At 45.0% G+C, this 22328-nt stretch overlaps 1 protein-coding gene across 2 annotated transcripts in view; it reads right to left on the bottom strand.

Annotated features, from left to right (window-relative positions):
- HERC4 (HECT and RLD domain containing E3 ubiquitin protein ligase 4) overlaps positions 1-22328 on the bottom strand; it is a 94810-nt gene that overhangs the window by 5107 nt on the left and 67375 nt on the right. For both annotated transcript variants that reach the window (XM_040439069.1, XM_040439070.1), the window contains 5 exons: positions 19235-19402; positions 19005-19148; positions 17294-17460; positions 12845-12911; positions 8877-8959 (listed from right to left, as the gene is read on the bottom strand). In XM_040439069.1, coding sequence (XP_040295003.1) covers positions 8877-8959; positions 12845-12911; positions 17294-17460; positions 19005-19148; positions 19235-19402 — 629 coding nt within the window. The remainder of the gene's footprint in view (positions 1-8876; positions 8960-12844; positions 12912-17293; positions 17461-19004; positions 19149-19234; positions 19403-22328) is intronic.

Raw genomic sequence — 22328 nt, 5'->3', positions numbered from 1 at the left:
TAGGAACATTTTAATACCAGTCATACTCTAACAAGAACCCCACAATTTTAAATCAATAGGCTCCTTCAGGTTTCGTTGAGATCCACTTGAAACCAGACCTGATGTAGCTGTCGTAGCTCCATGTGAATGGAAGTCTTGACAATAGGTTAAAAAGAGTCTAAAGGCTTTCTTACATGGCCTGATGGAGCATTCCCTCCTGACAATCACTTGCTAGTCAGTGAAGGGGAAAGCTGCATTTACATGCATCGATCTCCTCCACAGTATGGGGAGAAGTGATTGCTAGTGCCATCGCTCGCCCCCATACAGAACCATTGTTTAATGGCAGCAGAGCGCTGTTTAGACAATTAACTTGTTCATCGGGTATTCGGCAGCACCTTAACAATGGCAGATAGTCACTAATGAGCGTTCCTACAAACATTGGGCAGTGTAAAGGGACCTTAAAGGGGTATTCTTATCTCAGACAATGGAATATTGCTAGGATATGCCCCCATTGTCTGATAGATAGGGGGCTGAGAGGTGGGATCCGCACCCATCTCGTAAACGGAGCTTTGAAAGCCACAGAGGGCGCACCGCGCTTGCGGACACCGCTCCCATTTATTTCTATGGGGCCAACAGAAATTTTCAGCGTCTCCATAGAAATTAATGGAGGGCCGCGCCGTGACTTTCAAATCTCTGTTTAAGAGATAGGTGCGGGTCTCACCTCTGGGATATGCCCCCAATATCTGAGATGGGAATACCCCTTTAATGTTGTTTTAACATTTGCGTCAGAGGCTTTGTTAGCAGCTTCTAAAGCAGATTCTGTTAAAAATCAAGTCCGGTCAAAATCCTGGCCCCCTGACGTAAAGCAACAGATGACATAGTCAATTGTATCCACTGGGTTCACTTAAATTTCATTTCCAATAATGACAACATAGGGGCAGTGGTAAAGAGTCAAAGGTCAGACAGGTGAATGTGATGCTCTATGATGTAAATTTTCCCTTGTCACATTACCCCTTCCCTATGATGTCATTTTCCCTCCCTTTTTGATATATCTGGTTTTATAGTTACGTTACAGCCTGGTGAAGGCACCTGACCTGTGCCCAAACACGTCATGGAGGAGCCTGGTGAAGGCACCTGACCTGTGCCCAAACACATCACGGGGGAGCCTGGTGAAGGCACCTGACCTGTGCCCAAACACGTCACGGGGGAGCCTGGTGAAGGCACCTGACCTGTGCCCAAACACGTCATGGAGGAGCCTGGTGATCTGCTCCAACAATAACTACAACATGGCGATCAGACGTGCTAATTAATAACCACAGGCTATTTGTTCACGCTGGCATTTATAGGTTTGTCATCAGTTCTTTGCATTATGGCACTGAAGGGTTTGCCTGGCCGTCTCAACCTATTTATATCTAGAAGGCATGAGGTGTTAGCATTGCTGGAAATCTGTCATCTGCGAGCTCTGTGCACTTAATCCATTCCAGAAAGGTGACATCACTCGTTAGTTTGGGCTCTCTTAATTTAGAATGGGAGTGGAATCAATCACTTTTATTGTCATCACAAGGAATGTAAAGCCGTATGTTCACTTCTAAACCCCATTCTGCTGTTCGGATACTGAAATCACATACGCTAAATTGAAGAATCATTCTGCAAATACATTTGTACTGACCCTGAATTGAACTACAGTATCTTGCCGACCAGAGCTGCATTCACCGTTCTGCTGGCTGCTACTGTAAAGTCACATCTAAGCTCTAATAATGCAAAGAGGGAGCTGGTTTTGTACTAAATAAAATCAAGCCTGGTGTAAATCGCCAAAATGTGAATCACCAGAGGAACCTGCAAGCACTGAGTAAGCAAGGAATGCTGGGAGATTTCGGCTCTGAAGCCTGACAAACTTTGAATACAACTTGTGTTGAGCGAATCAAAGTATCCAAAGTTGACTTCGATCCGAATTTCAGGAAAAATATGTGGTGGCCTCTACGTGATCAAATGGATAGGATGAGTATTTTTTTAACTGGATTAACTCCTTATAGCCCACAACGTTAATCTCAGATGCCGCAATCACAGATGAACGCAGCATCTGAAGGGTTCAATGACGGGGGAAGCGCCATCGCCGTTCCCAGTCATTGCATCGGACATACAAAGAAAATGAGATTTTTGTGAACTCACCTGTAAAATCTCTTTCTCGCTTGATTCATTGGGGGACACAGGACCGTGGGTATAGCTTGCTGCTGCCACTAGGAGGAGACACTAGGCTGAAAACTGTTAGCTCCTCCCCTGCAGGCTATACCCCCTCCAGCCTGGAGAGAGCATTTCAGTTTGTGCCAACTCTCTATGGAAGTCACTGAACTGCGGCCTGCAGAACCCTGCGGCCGAGAGAAGCAGTCGCCGAGGCCAATGAATGCACCCGGTAAAATTTAGTAAAGGTGTGTAGAGAGGACCAAGTCGCTGCTTTACACAACTGAGACGCAGAAGCGTGGTGGAGGTGTGCCCAAGAAGCCCCGACCGCTCTGGTAGAGTGAGCTGTGATCCCGGGTGGAGGAACCTTGTCCCTGGAACGATAGGCCTCGGCAATGGCCGAGCGAATCCACCGAGCAATAGTCACCTTTGAAGCCTCCAAACCTTTACGAGGGCCTTCCGAGATAACAAACAGAGCATCAGTGCATCTAAAGGGGGCCACCACCGACAGATAGATCTTCAAGGCCCATACTACATCCAGACGATGGAGGGAGACCTCCCGCGGATGAGAAGGCTGAGGGCAAAACAAGGGCAAAACAATGTCCTCATTCACGTGAAAGGCAGAAACAACCTTTGGTAAAAAAAGATGGCACTGGACGAAGAACCACCTTATCTTGGTGAAACACCAAGAAGGGTTCCTTGTAGGAGAGAGCTGCCAGTTCCGAAACCCGTCGAATAGAGGTATTGGCCACTAAAAAGGCCACTTTCCAGGAAAATAAATGGACGGAAACTTCACTCAGAGGTTCGAAAGGCGCTGTCTGGAGTGCACCGAGAACCAGGTTCAGGTCCCAGTCTCAAAAATGTAATGGGGGCCGATATGGGGGAACGGTGTGAGCTACTCCTTGCAAGAAAGTCTTGACCGGACCTAGGACGGCTAGAGTACGTTGGAAAAAAATGGACAGGGCCGAGACCTGTCCTGTGAGGGAACTGAGAGCCATGCCCAGGTCAATCCTGACTGAACGAACGCTAGAACCGTCGGAAGGGAAAAAACGCCTGGGAGGAAGAGCTCGTTCCTTGCAGAAACGCAAGAAAGATTTCCAGGTCCGGTAGTAAATCCTAGAAGAGGAAGGTTTCCTGGCCCTAATCATGGTTCGAATGACCGCATCAGAAAAACCTCTGCGTTTCAACAGAAAGGTTTCAACAGCCACGCCGTTAAACGTAGCGTATCTAAACTCTGATGGAAGACTGGGCCCTGGGAGAGTAGATCGGTTCTGATTGGCAGAGGCCACGGAGCATCTCCTAGCAGAAGAATGAGTCCTGAGTACCAAGCTCGTCGAGGCCAGTCTGGGACGATCAGGATCGTCTTGATGCCTTCCTTCCTGATTCTGCGTAGGATCCGAGGTAGAAGTGGTAACACGTAAAGAAACGCGATGCTGTCCCAAGGCGCCACAAGAGCGTCCACGCCGTGTGCTGCTGGATCCCTTGCGCGAGAGAGGAAGCACGGGAGCTTGTAATTGAACCTGGATGCCATCAAGTCTACTTCCGGACGTCCCCAACTGAAACAGATGACCTCGAACACCTCCGGATGGAGGGACCACTCCCCCGGGTCCACTGTTGTCCGGCTGAGAAAGTCTGCCGTCCAGTTGTCCACTCCCGGGATGAAGACTGCCGAAATCATCGGAACATGGGACTCCGCCCACTGCAAAATCTTCGCAGACTCCTGCATCACCGGAAGGCTGTGAGTCCCTCCTTAGTGGTTGATGTAGGCCACAGCTGTGGCATTGTCCGACTGCACCCTGATCGGACGACCCTGTGGAAGTGGAGTCCAATGGACAAGGGAGAGATAAATGGCCCGGAGTTCCAGTATGTTGATGGGAAGTTTGGACTCCGATGGAGACCAAACACCCTGGACCGTCCGTGTGGTGAGAACTCCGCCCCAACCGCGAAGGCTGGCGTCTGTTGTAATGATCGTCCATATCACTGGAAGGAAGGATTTCCCCGCCAACAGATGCGCAGACTCTGTCCACCAACCGAGGACTGTACGTGTTTGGAGGGACAGCCGGATCCGGCGATCCAGAGAATCCGGGGATTTGTCCCAAGATGACAAAACGGCTCGATGAAAACACCTCGTGTGAAATTGAGCGAAGGGAATGGCCTCGAAGGAGGCCACCACCATGCCCAGCACCCGCATGCAATAGCGGATAGACGTATTGCGGCATTGGAGTAATATGCGTATAGATCTCTGAATGTCCACGCTCTGGTCCAATGGCAGGCGTACCACGGCTGCACCTTAGTCTAGTATCATGCCCAGAAACCTGATTTGTGTGGTGGGAGATAAGCAGGATTTCCGCCGATTGACTATCCACCCGAAGCAGGACAAGGTGCTCAAAGTGATCTGAAGACTCTCCTCGCATTGGGAGACTGTAGATGCTTTGATCAAGATATTGTCTAGATACGGTAGGAGAGTGATGCCCCTGGAGCGCGGGAGACCCAGGAGGGGGGCAAGCACCTTTGTGAACACTCTCGGATCAGTCGCTAGGCCGAATGGCAGGACGACGAACTGGTAGTGACATGAATGAATGGCAAAACGAAGAAAACGTTGATGAGTGGGTGCGATGGGAACGTGTAAGTAGGCGTCTTGGATGTCTATCAATGCCATGAGTTCTCCCTGTACCAAAGAGGCAATCACAGAGCGAAGTGACTCCATCTTGAACCGTTGAATGCGGAGGAAGCGATTCACTATCTTGAGGTCCAGCACTGGGCGAACATCGCCTTCCTTTTTGGGTACTACGAAAAGGTTTGAATAGAAACCCGTAAATCTTTCGTCTAAGGGAAGAAAGCAGCCGCCCGACCTGGATCCTTGGGCGGCTGGGAGAGGAAAAAACGGTTGGGTGGGATAGATTTGAATTCTATCTTGTATCCTGATGTCACTACCTCTCGTGCCCAAGCGTCTGATATAGGAGTTCGCCACATTTCCTGAAAAAGAAGGAGACGACCCCCCACCTGTAAGGGTGGGGCCGCACCTTCATGCTGAGGGCGGTTTACCGGGAGCAGAACGAGGCTGTTGCGCTTGCGGACGCCATGCTGGCTGGGGTTTGAAGGATGGGCCTTTTCGCTGGTCCTGATTGGGTGGCCTAGATGCAGGTGGGGCCGCCGGACGAGTGCCCGCAAACCTACGAAAGGACTGATAACGGGAAGATGTGACCCTAGGACGAAAGGAACGTTTCGCCTTGGGTTGCGGTAAATGGATGCTTTTTCCCCCTGTTGCTTCCGAAATAATATCATCTAGCCGGGTACCAAAGAGTCTAGACCTGGCAAAGCGAAGTCTTGAAAGAGAACGTTTGGAGGATGAATCCGCCGACCAGACTTTAAGCCACAGTTCTCGGCGGATAGATACCGCGAGAGCAGAGGAACAGACGACCATCGTCCCCGCGTCCAGAGCCGCTTCGCAGAGGGTAGAGCAAGTCTAACCGCTTTGGGACAATGAAGCGCAAACCTGGCTGGTCCCAAGCCTTTGCGACAACAACGGAAAAGTCGTGGTGTACAGGGAAGGACTTAGGAGTCTGCTTTGTACGCAAAAACGACACTCCCTGGTGGCTGGTGGAGGGGAGTTCCTCCTGAACTTGGAAAGTGTCCCGGATAGCTGAAATCAGACTATCTACCATAGACGCAATCTGGGAAGACTGCTCCAGGTCCATCTCCGTATCTGAATCCGCAATCTCACCATCTGATGGAGGACGTCTGAGATCGGGAATCGGGGAGGGGGGGGGGGGGGGATGCAGAGGCGTCAGAGGAGGAATGATGACCTGATCTGGGACGCTTGCTAGTAAGCCTGCTCCTAGTTTGTGCGCCTTGCGAAGGTGAGGGCTGCACTGTGGGTGATCTCTCTACCAAACGACCCAGTAATGAAAGGGGCCACCTACTCAGGGAGACAGAGACGCCATGCGATTCTGTGCCCAATGAACCTAATAAAATAAAAAATTAAAATAAAATTTCCAAAAGAGCCACCCTGCTAAGTGCCTACGACACTAAGCTAAAAACTGAAATGCTCTCTCGAGGCTGGAGGGGGTATAGCCTGCAGGGGAGGAGCTAACAGTTTTCAGCCTAGTGTCGCCTCCTAGTGGCAGCAGCAAGCTATACCCACGGTCCTGTGTCCCCCAATGATATGAGCGAGAAATGCGCTTTGTGACTAAGTAATTTATCACAAAGCGACTTTCTTTGTGAAATTCGGTGAAGCATCCAAATCAAATTTTCCAAAACTTCGCTTATCTCTAAATACAACTATTGGCCATAACCCGGGATCGGTACAAGGTAAGATGTTACTCTTACTCTTCTTATGTACATAAGCTCTTTAATAAAGTGTAAATGTGTTCAGAAGCAAGCCTGTAATTTAAAGGGGGTGGAAAATATTCAGGAAAAAGAGGTGTGCTTTTTCCCATGATCTGTATAGGGTATAGCAGTCCTAGACACAGCCCATGACAAGTGGTGCCGTTTCTGTATCAGGGGGAAAAAAGCAGACCCGCTTTTCTGATCCCAAATGTCCCAAGTTGTTTCTCTTTACATAAAGATGCTTCATGCCAACTGGCTTACCCTAGTAGTCAATGTCTCTGCTATGAGGAACCAAGTGACATCACAGAACCCGTATTACAAAGGTTCATAGTCCAACAACATAGTCAGGTCCATAAATATTGGGACATCGACACAATTCTAACATTTTTGGCTCTATACACCACCACAATGGATTTGAAATGAAACAAACAAGATGTGCTTTAACTGCAGACTGTCAGCTTTAATTTGAGGGTATTTAGATCAAAATCAGGTGAACGGTGTAGGAATTACAACAGTTTGCATATGTGCCTCCCACTTGTTAAGGGACCAAAAGTAATGGGACAATTGGATTCTCAGCTGTTCCATGGCCAGGTGTGTATTATTCCCTCATTATCCCAATTACAATGAGCAGATAAAAGGTCCAGAGTTCATTTCCAGTCTGCTATTTGCATTTGGAATCTGTTGCTGTCAACTCTCAAAATGAGATCCAAAGAGCTGTCACTATCAGTGAAGCAAGCCATCATTAGGCTGAAAAAACAAAACAAACCCATTAGAGAGATAGCAAAAACATTAGGCCTGGCCAAAACAACTGTTTGGAACATTCTTAAAAAGAAGGAACGCACCAGTGAGCTCAGCAACACCAAAAGACCCGGAAGATCACGGAAAACAACTGTGGTGGATGACCTAATAATTCTTTCCCTGGTGAAGAAAACACCCTTCACAACAGTTGGCCAGATCAAGAACACTCTCCAGGAGGTAGGTGTATGTGTGTCAAAGTCAACAATCAAGAGAAGGCTTCGCCAGAGTGAATACAGAGGGTTCCCCACAAGATGTAAACCATTGGTGAGCCTCAAAAACAGGAAGGCCAGATTAGAGTTTGCCAAACATCTAAAAAAGCCTTCACAGTTCTGGAACAACATCCTATGGACAGATGAGACCAAGATCAACTTGTACCAGAGTGATGGGAAGAGAAGAGTATGGAGAAGGAAAGGAACTGCTCATGATCCTAAGTATACCACCTCATCAGTGAAGCATGGTGGTGGTAGTGTCATGGCGTGGGCATGTATGGCTGCCAATGGAACTGGTTCTCTTGTATTTATTGATGATGTGACTGCTGACAAAAGCAGCAGGATGAATTCTGAAGTGTTTCGGGCAATATTATCTGCTCATATTCAGCCAAATGCTTCAGAACTCATTGGACGGCGCTTCACAGTGCAGATGGACAATGACCCAAAGCATACTGCAAAAGGAACCAAAGAGTTTTTTAAGGGAAAGAAGTGGAATGTTATGCAATGGCCAAGTCAATCACCTGACCTGAATCCGATTGAGCATGCATTTCACTTGCTGAAGACAAAACTGAAGGGAAAATGCCCCAAGAACAAGCAGAAACTGAAGACCGTTGCAGTAGAGGCCTGGCAGAGCATCACCAGGGATTAAACCCAGCGTCTATGCGTTCCAGACTTCAGGCTGTAATTGACTGCAAAGGATTTGCAACCAAGTACTAAAAAGTGAAAGTTTGATTTATGATTATTATTGTGTCCCATTACTTTTGGTCCCTTAACAAGTGGGAGGCACATATGCAAACTGTTGTAATTCCTGCACCGTTCACCTGATTTGGATGTAAATACCCTCAAATTAAAGCTGACTGTCTGCAGTTAAAGCATATCTTGTTCATTTCATTTCAAATCCATTGTGGTGGTGTATAGAGCCAAAAGATTTTAGAATTGTGTTGATGTCCCAATATTTATGGACCTGACTGTATATAATTAAGGCATACTTGAAAACTCTGCCAGAACGTCCGGGAGGCTCCTGGAAAAATGTGAGAACTTCCAGACTCCAGGAAGACTTGGCAAATCTCTCAGGTGCTGATGAATCCGCCTGGCACCTACTGGAGATAAGCTTCTAGCTGTGTGGTGCCAGGGCTCCATCATCAGACACAGTCCTGACGGGCAAGTATCGAGGAAGGGAGCGGTGCCACGGCACTTAAAGTGGTGTGGCTTGGGGGAAAAGGGGTGTGTCGGTAGCCCTGGAAAATTTCAGCCAGTTTGCTACACGTGCCACACTCCTGGAGATGTCAGCCAGAAAGTTGGCAAGTATTAAAGTATTTTTCTTTTATACACCGGAAGAGAAATGTCAGACGGGGAAGCTGAATCAATCACAAAAACACTTACTTGTTTTTCTGGTTCACCGGTGTCTCTGCACCATTAGGAATCAGTTCCTTGATTTCTGTAGTTCCATATTTATCCACCGTAACCTGTACAAGAGAGGGGAAGTCAGTCCTCCATTACCCATAAACCAGAGAAGCCACAACATGTAAAACATGCCCCCAATGCACCCGCCGCTACATCTCCCCGTCGTGCGGATCAACACATCCGGTGATGTGGGAAGGGGGGGGGGGGGGGGGGCATTGGGGGCAGCCAATAACAGGCCACGAGGGGGACGAGCCTCCTAGCGTCACCCGCGATTCTAGGGAGGGTCGTTCCCGTCGCGGGCTACTATTGGCTGCCCCCCCCCCCCTCTTTCCCCGTATGTTTTGATCCGAGCGATGGGGAGAAGCAGGGGCCACGTGGGTGCAGGGGAGTGGAGTAAATATCATCTATATGAGTGGCCCGTGCATTGGGGGGCATGTTTTACATGTTGGATAACCCCTTGAATATGCTTGACCTATTTCAGTGAATTCTTCTATGGCAGTTTTATGGCACTGTACATTACACACTATTATAATAAAAGGCCCGCCGCTATAGGTCATATAATCCTGAGGCATCACAGGCAATATACAGCACAATCTGCAAAGCTTTTAACCAAAGGCTGATGCGCAACAAAATTGGGGGAGATTTATTACAGTCTTAAATTTTACATCTTAAAACTAGACCAGACATGCAAACTATCCGCCAAATTTATCACAGCGGCTCACGTTGAATGAGAGAGCAATATTTAGACCAATATTTTATGCTAAAACGGTCTAGTGAGACGCATAAACCATCTAAAACACATAATAACTCTGCCATCAGGCGTACGTCAGTTTTTTGCCACAAATTGAGCCGTAATTCTGGCGCAGTTAGCTTTGTACTTCCGCCCCAGTGCATCCTGTTGTACACCAGTTATTGCCAGTGACTGCCCACACATGAGACAATCATCTGGTCAACGATCGTTTCACACAGCCATACACTGTCCATATTGACCATTACAGTGCTCAAACTGGCCACACACGTTCAATGAAACTGGGCGATGGACGAACGATCTGGGAAAGATCTTTCATCCGACTATCGGACAAAGATTTCAAACACGGCAGAATTCTTTCCAGAAGGTGATGGTCCTTCATCAGGCATGTTGAAAATCAAACATTAAAATCCAACATGCTCATTAAAGGGGATGTCTCACTTCAGCAAATGGCATTTACCACACACTTACTAATGTATTGTTATTGTCCATGTTGCCTCCTTTGCTGGCTTGATTGATTTTTCCATCACATTGTGCACTGCTTGTATCCAGGGGTTACGACCACCCTACAATCCAGCAGTGGTGGTCGTGCTTGCACACTATAGAAAAAGGAGCTGGCCTTTCTGGTAGCTGGGACTGCAGAAGTGTGGATAGGCTGACTGTTTTCCTTACAGTGTACAAGCATGGCCAACGCTGCTGGATTGCAGGATGGCCGTAAGCCCTGGATATGAGCAGTGTATAATGTGATGGAAAAATGAATCCAGTTAGCAAAGGAGGCGATATGGACAATCACAATACATTAGTAAGTGGCTTGTAATAACTTCCTCTACATGATAAATTCCATTTGCTGAATTGAGACAACCCCTTTAAGTCTTTCCCCTGAGGAATGTCATCATGGGAGCATCATCCCGCCTCCATTAACATGTCAGCAGATCGCTACTTCCACACTAGCGTTTTAGTTTGCCGGATAGGGTCTCAATACCGGAATACTCAAAAACTGAACTGAACGGAATGCTCCAAAATGCATTCTGTTCCGTTTAGGCTACTTTCACACCTGCGTTAGGTGCGGATCCGTCTGGTATCTGCACAGACGGATCCGCACCTATAATGCAAACGCTTGTATCCGTTCAGAACGGATCCGTTAGCATTACCATGATAATGCAAACGGATCCGTTTTGACTTACATTGAAAGTCAATGGGAGGCGGATCAGTTTTCAATTGCACCATATTGTGTCAGTGAAAACGGATCTGTCCCCATTGACTTACATTGTAAGTCAGAACGGATCCGTTTGGCTCAGTTTCGTCATACGGACATCAAAACGCTGCAAGCAGCGTTTTGGTGTTCGCCTCCAGAGCGGAATGGAGGCTGAACGGAGGCAAACTGATGCATTCTGAACGGATCCTTATCCATTCAGAATGCATTGGGGCTGAACTGATCCGTTTTAGACCGCTTGTGAGAGCCCTGAAACGGATCTCACAATCGGACCCAGAAATGCCACTGTGAAAGTAGCCTTAGTTGCGTTCCCATACCGGAGGGCAAACCGCAACATGTTTTAGTTTACTTTCTGCCCTGGTTGTGGAGCAAGACGGATCCGGCATGATCCCCAATGCAAAATAATGGGGACGGATCCGTTTTCTCAGACACAATAGAAAACGGATCCGTCCTCCATTGACTCTCAATGGAGTTCATGACGGATCTGTCTTGGCAATGTTAAAGATAATACAACCAGATCCGTTCATAACGGATGCAGACGGTTGTATAATCAGTAACTGAAGCGTTTTTGCTGAACCCTGCCGGATCCAGTAAAAACGCTAGTGTGAAAGTAGCCTAAATCATCTAGTTTTGGCAATTATATAAAGCGGTTGTCCCACAAAAAAATTTCTGCAGTTTTCAAACCAGCACCTGGATCTGAATACTTTTGTAATTGCATGTAATTAAAAATGTAGTATAGCCACTGAGTTATTCAATAAAATCTGTATAGCGCCACCTGCTGTTTTTTATTTTTTTTATTTCACTGTCCACCTCGCTGAGGTGGATGCACATGCTCAGTTCCATCCTTCAACTGCCGCAGCAGAAAGGGCACGCCTCCTGAGCTGCAGCAGAATGGACAACGCCCTGAGCTGCCAGCTTAAAATAAATCTAGCAGAACAATTGGAGAAATGAATGGGGAGATCTCTGGATCCATGTGAGGTCCAGGGCTGGTTCTAGCTGTGTTAGAAAGAAACTGGTCATGTACTATATGGAGGTCTGATTTTATTTATTTTTTTGCATTAGTCAATGGATAACCCACTTAATATGTATAGTCAGCTTTAAACTGGCCGTACACATCAGATATCGCCAGCCCCTCTCTCCATATTTAGAACACACGAAAATGTGTATGGGCGGAAAAGGGGGGTAGGAAGAAAAGCGATGCCATCTAAAGTGTCCTCTTTCTTCTATTGTATCTAAATGTGTTAAACTGTAGCGTCCATTTAAAATTTGGTACAATTACATCTCTACTCTTTTAAGGCTACTTTCACACTAGCGTTGTTTTAATCCGGCGTTCAATTCCGACACCGGAACTGCCCGCCGGATCCGGAAAAACGTGTGAAAACGGATTACATTTGAATCCTGATCAGGATTTTGATCACAATGAAAAAATGCATTGGAAAAAACGGATCCGCCATTTATGGACTTTAACTTTTTTTTCACATTTTTCGGGTTTAACATGCAAAAGCCTGATCCGTTTTGACTGAACACACAGTGCCAGATCCGGCGTTAATGCAAGTCAATGGGAAAAAGGCCTGATCCGGCGTTCAGTCAAAGTGTTCAGGCTTTTTGGCCGGAGGTAAAAATACTGCATGCTACGTTTTTCTGAAAAGCCTGATCAGTCAAAAAGACTGAACTGAAGACATCCTGATGCATCCTGAAGGACTGACTCTCCATTCAGAATGCATGGGGATAAAACTGATCAGTTCTTTTCCGGATTTGAGCCCCTAGGACGGAACTCAACGCCGGAAAAGAAAAACGCTAGTGTGAAAGTACCCTTACTCAAACATTCAGATTCATGAATTATGAACTAGACAGATGTGAAAGTCTGACACCACGCACCAAAAAACAAAAACAAAAAAAACAGACACTGAGGAGGCCCCTGGCTCCAGTATGACTCGGTGGCGGCTAAATGTGTTATCAATGACATTTTCAAGAGCAGACACATACTGTAAAATTGAGATAGAAGGTCTCTTCAAGGTCTTCCTCCATGTAGTCCAGCAGCTGCTGCATGCCCCTGAAACACACGCAGATCTCTGTCACCACATCTTCACAGTGAATTACACTCTGCTAATTTCAAACAAATGTATAAAACATAAAATAATAAAGCAATTTCACGCACAACTAAATAATTCTAGAAAGCTCTCGTCAGACTTACATGAGCTCCACTAGATTTGTTGGATATTAAAAGGAGACTTACTAGAAAGAGAACCATAGGGCAGATTTCCATCCACAAAAACCGGAGTCTTCCTCCTCTCATGGTTTCTCAATACGAACCTGCGCTGCTGTTCATAAGGACGCCATTTTTTTCTGCACGGATTTCAAAACTAAACTGTGTCAAAAAAGAACATGTCCCTTCTTGGCGTAGAACCGAAGGAGGTGTTCGCACGCGGATTAGACCCGTTGATTGGGGCTAATCTGCTAATCCACAGCAGAAGTACAAGGGTCAACCTTCGATTTTGCAGAAAATACACAAGATTTTTCCAAGCGTTGTTTGCAACCATGTGAACATACCCTTAAAGGGAATGGGACGCAGACATTTTTTTATGCCAGTTAAAACCGGATCGTAACACATCTTTTTTTTTCCTAATCTGTTTTTATTTTCTGTTTCCAATTTTTTTTTAAATTCTATTAAATTCATTTTGGAAATGTCATTTAATTTTTTTGGGACGTTAGAAGGGCGGTAAAAGAAGTTTAGAAGCAAGTCGTAAAATTTCCAAAACCCACTTTTTAAGGACTAGTTCAGGTTTGAAGTCACTTTGTGAGGCTTGCATAGTGGAAACCCCCCATAAATGATCCCATTGTAGAAACTACACCCCTCAAGTTACTCAAAACTGATTTTACAAACTTTGTTAACCCTTTGGGTGTTCCACAAGAATTAAAGGAAAATGGAGATGAAATTTCTAAATTTCACTTTTTTGGCAGATTTTCCATTTTATTACATTTTTTTCTTTTACACACTGAGGGTTAACAGCTAAACTAAACTCAATATTTATTACCCTGATTCTGCGGGTTACAGAAAAACCCCACATGTGATCGTAAACTGATGTAAGGGCGCACGGCAGGGCGCAGAAGGAAAGGAACGCCTTATGGTTTTTGGGAGGCAGATTTTGCTGGACTGGTTTTAGATGCCATGTCCAATTTAAAGCCCCCCTGATGCAACCCTACAATAGAAACTCCCAAAAAGTGAACCTATTTTGGAAACTAGGGGATAAGGTGCCAGTTTTATTAGTACTATTTTGGGGTACATATGATTTTTAATTGCTCTATATTAAGTTTTTGGTGAGGCAAGGTAACCAAAAAATGACTGTTTTGCCACCGTTTTGTTATTTTACATTTTTTACGAGATTCATCTGACAGGGTAGATCATGTGCTATTTTTATAGAGCAGGTTGTTACGGACGCAACGATATCAAATATGTCTACTCTCTGTTTGTTTGTTTCAGTTTTACATAATAAAGCATTTTCGAAAAAGAAATTATGTTTTTGTGTGTGTCCATTTTTTGAACGCCATTTTTTTTTAATTTTTCTGCCTATCGTCTTGTGCAGGGGCTCGTTTTTTGCAGAAAGAGTTGAGGTTTTTATTGGTACCATTTTTGGGTACATATGAATTTTTGATAATTCATTATTACACTTTATGGCGCAAGGTGACCATAAAATTGGCTGTTTTGGAATAGTTTTTTTTATTTATTTTTACAGTGTTCATCTGAGGGGTTAGGTCATGTGACAGTTTTATCGAGCAGATCGTTACGGACGTAGCAATACCTAATATGTATACTTTTCCTTATTTATTAGTTTTAAACAATAATAGCATTTCTGAAACCCAAAAAATTATGTTTTAGTGTCTCCATAGTCTGAGAGCCATAGCTTCTTTACTTTTTGGGTGATTGTCTTAAATAGGGTATCATTTTTTGCAGGATGAGGTGACGTTTGATTGGTACTATTTTGGGTGACATACGCATTTTTGATCACTTGGTGTTGCACTTTTTGTGATGTAAGGTGACAAAAAATTGCTTTTTTGGCACATTTTATTTACTGTATATATTTTTACAGTGTTCACCTGAGGGGTTAGGTCATGTGACATTTATTATGTTTTAGTGCCTCCATGTTCTGAGCGCTATATTTTTTTTATTTTTTGAGTGATTTTCTTATGTAGGGTCTAATTTTTTGCGAGATGAGGTGACGGTTTTATTGGTACCATTTTGTTTGACATACAAGGCGTGTGTTGCACTTTTTGTGATGTAAGGTGACAAAAAAAGCTTTTATTTTATTTTTTTCATGGTGTTTATTAGACGGGGCCGATCATGTGATATATTTATAGAGACGGACGATACGTAATGTGTAGTTTTTTTTTCTTTTCATTTTATATAGGAAAAGGCTATTTATTTTTTTCATTTACATATTTATTTTTTATTTATTTGTACTTTTATTATTTTCACCTTTTTTTTTTTTAATCAAGTCTCACTTTGATCTTGAAGATCCAGTGGAGCTGATGGCTGTACTATACTTTTTTGCAAAGTATAATACTATCAGATTTCCTGTAGGTGGCAACACCGGAGACCTTTGCAAAGCGTCCGGTTGCCATGGCAACCATCGGGCGCTGCCATCGACCACTCTGATTGGTCCCTTGCCGGCTTTACTGCACTGTATGCTGTCTGTGACAGCAGCAGGGCAGGGGAAGAAGCTTTAATCCAAGCGTTTTGCAGCGCTTGGATTAAAGAACTGCCATGAAGTCTATACACGTGCTAGCTGCACGGGGTATGTGCAGCTAGCACGTATATAGTCGTATGGCAGTCATTTTGACTGATCAGGACGAAGATAATACTGCACCATGCTATGGTTTTATCTCCGGCGGAAAAAACTGAAGACTTGCCTGAATGCTGGATCCGGCATTTTTCCCTATAGGAATGAATTAGTGCTGGATCCAGCATTCAAAATACCAGAATGCCTGATGCGTCCTTCCGGCCTGCGCATGCGCAGACCGGTAAAAATGTGAAAAAAAATACAAGACGGATCCGTCTGTCCACATAACAAGCAGAGAGACGGATCCGTTCTTGCAATGCATTTCTGAGACTGATCCGCATCGGGATCCGTCTCACAAATGCTTTCAGTCACATCCAAATCGGCGGATCCGGCGGGCAGTTCAGACGACGGAACTGCCCGCCGGATCACACTGCCGCAAGTGTGAAAGTAGCCTTAGATAAAAATTATATATTTTTTTTTATTATATGTAAAGTTTATTTATACTTTAAATGTGCAAACTCATACCAAAATAACCAAAACTTGGTTTCCTATTTTGTGTCAGTCGTTTGATACACACTATTCATGTACAGTCTTGGATGAAAAGGTGGGTATGCATGTCTCTTTAGGTGTATTTTATTTTTTGTTTTTCTTACGTGTTATTATACTGTATTTTTTTTTTACATACTGTAACAAGTATATATCCATACATATACACATAAGGCTACTTTCACACTCGCGTTTTGGCTTTCCGTTTGTGAGATCCGTCATGGGCTCTCGGATCAGTTTGCATTCTAATACATTCTGAATGGAAAAGGATCCGCTCAGAATGCATCAGTTTGCCTCCCCTCCGTCTCCATTCCGCTTTGGAGGCGGACACCAAAACGCTGCTTGCATCGTTTTGGTGTCTGTCCGACAAAACTGAGCCAAACTGATCCGTTCTGACACACAATTTAAGTCAATTGAGACGGATCCGTTTTCTCTGACACAAGCTGGCACAATAGAAAACGGATCCGTCCTCTATTGACTTTCAATGGTGTTCAAGACGGATCCGTCTTGGCAATGTTAAAGATAATACAAACGGATCCGTTCTGAACGGATGCATGAGGTTGCATTATCTGAACGGATCCGTCTGTGCAGATCCATGATGGATCCGCACCAAACACCAGTGTGAAAGTAGCCTTATTTACTGGCAGAGTTGATCTGAGACCAAGCAAGCTCTGCTAATACCTAGAGACACCCGGCAATCAATCATTACATTCACTGTAAGCTGGGAAGGAGACAGAAGTGGTTATAAACTGCCTCCATCTTTCCCACTGCTCCTGCTATATTGGAGGAAAAGGAGCTTTAGAGCTTTGTACACGGCGAAAACTGTGAAGAATTCGTAATGAAACTGCCTCCTATTGCTGTCAATGGGAGTCTGCGCCGTCATCCATATTGCTGTGGTATATTTCCATATAGATTTCCAGACTGCGTCAGGAACCGATATGTTTCTATTTGGTGCAGTTTGGGCAGATCCACCAAATTCAAAATGCACAAACATTGCAGACACTGGAGGGTTAGCATCTAAATTTGGGTATTATGTTTCAAGCAATTACTTTTATGGAGAACTACTGTAAGATCCCAATTAACAAGGCCTAATATGAATGTTTTTATTCACCTGCCAACTTCTGGCATCAGCTCCTTTAGATCATCTAAGGTTGGCTTCCTCTTCAGAAGTTTCTTATATAAAGCCAAAGGGAAGTGAAGATCAACAATAGTAAAGTTGTAAATTGCTAAGCCACAAACCACACCGATGAGATGGAACAAATCGCTGTCCTCAAAGGTCTGAAAGAACAAAAACTGCTCACAGGACAAGATACATGCACATTAAATATCTAAAATAAATTTTGCAGTGTGCAGTTTTTTTTGTGTGCTAAAGAGCCTTTAAAGGGGTTGTCCGGGTTTAGAGCTGAACCCGGAAAAACCTCCATTTTCACCCCGGCAGCCCCCGTGACTTGAGCATCGGAGCAGTTTATGCTCCGATGCTCTCCTTTGCCCTACGCTAAATCACGCATGTCAAAGGCATTTTTCGGAGATCCGGTAACGTACCGGGGCTCTCCATGGGGCTGCCAGGAAACCCAGTGACGTCACCGACACAGATGGGCGGGATTAGCGTGAAAGCCCGCACATCAGAGCCGGTGACGTCACTGAACACACTGCCGGGTGGAATTTCCGCTGTAATGTCAGAAGAAGTGAGGACCTTTCACTTCTTCTGACATTACAGCATCAATACCTGGCACTGTAGGGCATGTTTACTAGATGTGACATCGCAAATATATTTTTTTGGATCCGCTGCGCCGCTGTGCACCCCGTTCTGTTTTACCGCCCTGCATGCTAATCAATAGGATAGGTACAGGGAGGAGGAGATGGCTGCTTTTCTCAGGGGGCGTCTCCTTCTCCCTGGCTGTGATGTGATCAGCTGTGACTGGACAGCACACAGGCACGGAGAAGGAGATGCCCCCCTGCGAAACACGGCCGTCCCCTCCTTCCTGTGCTGATGCTAATAATTAGCATACAGGGGCGCACAGCTGTGCAACAGATCAGAAAAAGAATTAGCCCTACAGTGCCAGGTATTGATACTGTAATGTCAGAAGAGGTGAAAGGTACTCTTTAAAATGAAAAATGTTTTTTCTTTCAGCATATTCTGACACTTGCTTTGCTCTGGTATTTAGATCAGGCAGAGGATCTCAATACCGGAATTAAACGGATCTGTTTTGATTTTGCACATCAGGATACATCTGTTCTGTTAGGATGTGGTTGTGTGAAATCAAAACAGAAATAAATGGATGGGTAGTGGATCCTTTTTTTTTTTTTTAAGGGTGACAGGTCCAGTTTTTTAGGCTCCATTAAAAAAAAAAAAAGAAGGATCAGTCACCATTGACTTACATTGTTTCAGTGCCAGATGCGTTTTTTAAGACCGGACACAAAGCCACAGCTTGAAGCAGTTTTGTGTCCGGTCACAAAGCGCAATGCTGACAGAATGGAAGACGTCCTGATGCATCCTGAACGGATCTCTTTCCACTCAGAATGCATGAGGACTAAAAACGGAAAAGTTTTTTTTTTCCGGTATCGAGATCGGATTTCTGCCGGATTTCAATACCGGAAAGCAACAACGCAAGTGTGAAAGTAGTCTAATTTGTGTGAGGGCTTGTTTTTTTTTTGTAGGCTAAGCTGTAGTTTTTATATTTGATAATAAAAGCATAGATAACGGTATCTTTAAAAAAGCTCTCACAAAGCAGTGGCAGCAGTTTTGCAGGGTCAAAGCTGATAGACTACCTTTTATCATACTGAGCGCTAAAGACTGCACAGAATATTGGAATATGGGGTACCTGGTCTGAAAACCAAATGAGTCTGGAATCTTCATAGAAACGAAACATTCCATACTTTGGATCTAGAAGTTCTCTCATTATGAGCAAGAAAAACTCCTTACGTACTCCACCTGCATCAACAGCTTCTTCACCCACAAAAATAACCTGTAATGGCCAACGCAATATACAATATCATTGAACAGAATGCATCAGGTTGAAATGCTGCAAAGAAAGGAAAATTGACATTTTACCCTTAAAGGTTTCTTGTAGTCAATGTTTTTGGTTTTCCTTAAAACTTCCATAGCATCCCCCACAATGTTTTCTCTGCGGACGATTAACATTAGGCACGGGTTCACCGATTCAACCACTGGAAGAAACAGTGATGAAAAATTCTGTCTGTTGGCTTGATCGACCGCCATCTAATAAAATACAAAGTGCATATTAAAAATCATCATGAGTCAGGATGTAATGATATTGATACAACAGACATGAACAGCAATTTTCCAGAGACATGCCTGTAATTAATATCTGTATGAAGATCACACTCTGATGTCAGAATTATAGATAAGTATGGCTACATGGACACGACAGTGAAAAACCGCTGTATGACGGCCATTTTCACAACCATTGCAGTCTATGGGGCTATTCACATGGCCATTTTTTTAATAGAATAGACATGTCCTATTTTTGGCTGTTTTCACAGCCAGACGGACCCCACTGACATCAATGGTACTGTTTTTAACAGCCACTCAGGCCTGTATTACACCAACAGATCTGACCAATATCTGTGCAATCAGACCAATAGTTGGTGTGTATAACAGAAGATCTGTGTGTGTAACTGGCCATCTGATCAATGATTGGTCAGATAATATGTTGGTAATACAGGCCTTAGGCTACATTCACACGACTGTATTTTAGGCTCCGCATTCGTTCTGCAATTTTGCGGAACGGGTGCAGACCCATTCATTTCAATGGGGCCGCAAAAGAAGCGGACAGCACACAATGTGCTGTCCGCATCCGTAGATCCGTTCCGTGGCCCCGCAAAAAAGATAGAGCATGTCGTATCCTTGACAAGAATAGGCATTTCTATCACAGGGCCGGCTACATTCTCACGGCCGGGATCCGCAATTTGCGGACCGCAAAAAACATACGGTCGTGTGAATGTAGCCTTAGACAGGAGTGCACCCGTCTAATGGCCTTTAAAAACGGGTACTCTAGGACAATATGGCCTTTTAGGGGATAAAAAAAAAAATCCCTCACCTCATCCACACACGCAGAGAAAGTCCATCCTCTCTTGATCCTGAAGGACCTGCGCTCAAGCGTGAGGACGTCACACGCGATCATGGTGGTGACGTGATCACGCTGAGCGCAGGTCCTTCAGAATCAAGAGAGGAGCGACTGCCTCTGGGCGTGGATGAGGTGAGGGATTTTTATGTTCTAGGTCCTGCATAACGTGTAATACACGCATCTCTCAATCTTCAAAAAGAGCTTCTGCAGCAGCCAGTGAATATTTTAAGGAATAATATACCTCCTACTGTAAAGAATATTAGAAGACAATTTGAAGTTTGTCTAGAGGGGATATATCAGACAAAGTGAACAAACAGTCAGTTCTACAAGTTAAAGGGAACCGGTCATCAACTTTATGCTGAACTCACTGAGGGCAGCATAAAATAGTGACAGAAATGCTGATGTCAGCCGTGTGTCATTTATGAGCTAAAAGTAAGTGGCTGACGAGAACCGGCATCATAATCATTGCAGCCCAGGAATGGAAAAGAGTCAAATCTACTTGAGAAGAGTCCTGGTTATTCCTAATCTCCTGCTCTTCCACCCATCTGCTGATGATTGGCAGTTCTCTCCTAGAGAGAAAGGGAACTAGGTAGAAGACAGTCAGTCATCAGCAGGTGGGCAGGAATTCATGAATGACCAGGACTCTTCTCAGGTGGCCGTGACTCTTTTCCAGGCCCAGTCTGCAATGATTGTGATGCTTGTTCTCGGCAACCACTTACTTTTAACTTTTAAATGACAGACCGCTGAAATCAACTCACCTGTCTCTACTTTATTCTGTCCATACTAACGGCAGCATAAAGTTGATGACAGGTTCCCTTTAATGTCTTGGAAGCAGATAAAACAAGCAACTATGGCAAGAACTGAATTGTGATGGCTAGATGACTTGATCAGAGCATCTCCCTAGAGTGGTTAGTACCTACCAAAAGTGGTCCAAGGAAGGGCAACTGGTAAACAGCCACAAGGCCATGGGCTCCCAAAAGTATACAAACAGGCTAGGCTGTCTGGTCTGTTCACATAAAATATCTGTTTTCAGGACAAAGTGAATTACAATAAAAAAATTAAAATGATCAAAAAGAGTCCATAGCCTTTAACATCGTGTAGATGCCCCTTGTGTCTCTAAAGGTGCTCTGACTTGTCGAGGCATGGACTCCACAAGACCTCCGAAGGGGTCCTGTGGTATTTGGCACCGAGACGTTAGCTGCAGATCCTTTAGGTCCAATATGTTAGGAGGCTGCAGACTTTTTTTTTTTTTATGTGTGCTGGTAAAAAAAAAAGTCTGTTTGGGTTGATCTGAAGAAATTGGAGGCCGAGTCAACACCTTGAATGTTCCTCAAGCTATTCTTCAGCAACTTTTGCAGTGTAGTAGGGCACACTGTCCTACTAAATGAGACTCCTGGCATTAGGGAATACCATACCATGAAAAGGTGTACTTGGTCTGCAACAATGTTAAAGGATATGGACCGCTTTGTAAAAATATACAGCCTGCTGTGCTTCTTGCTCAGTGAGTTTACAGAATCCGTCATCTGACGGATTTTCTGCAACTCTTCCTGTGTGCACACAGTAGCGCGCACTGTCTCCCTCTCCCTGCTCCTCCTGTACCCCAACCCCAACCCCCCCCCCCCCAGTCAAGAGCGCTGTACCAGAAGCTGCCAGGTCCAGCACACATGAAGCCCCGCTCCTCACAGACATCTCTCTCACCAGGAGAAGCTCCAGAGTACATTGTGGTTACAGGACCTGTGGTGATGTCACAGTCATGTGATCAGCCATGTGTGTGGAAGGAGTTAGGGGAACACAGGCTCGGTGTAGGACTGTGCTGGTGGAGAATGCAGAGGTACCTTATGTTTGGAAGGTGTGTATAAAGCAGGGCTATAATCTGCAGTGTCGGACTGGGCTACTTAGGGCCCACCAGTGTAACTGACTCTGGGGGCCCTCCTGCACACAAACTCCCCCCCCCCCCATGTTTGTACCGTTCCCTTCACTTCAATGGGGCCGCAAAAAAAATGACTCTGTGAATTCCGTCTCTGGATGTCCGCATGGCCATTCTGCAAAATGATAAAA

This window comes from Bufo bufo, chromosome 6 (assembly GCF_905171765.1).
Source record: "Bufo bufo chromosome 6, aBufBuf1.1, whole genome shotgun sequence".
Taxonomy (NCBI): domain Eukaryota; kingdom Metazoa; phylum Chordata; class Amphibia; order Anura; family Bufonidae; genus Bufo; species Bufo bufo.
This window is presented reverse-complemented; position numbering and strand designations above follow the sequence as displayed.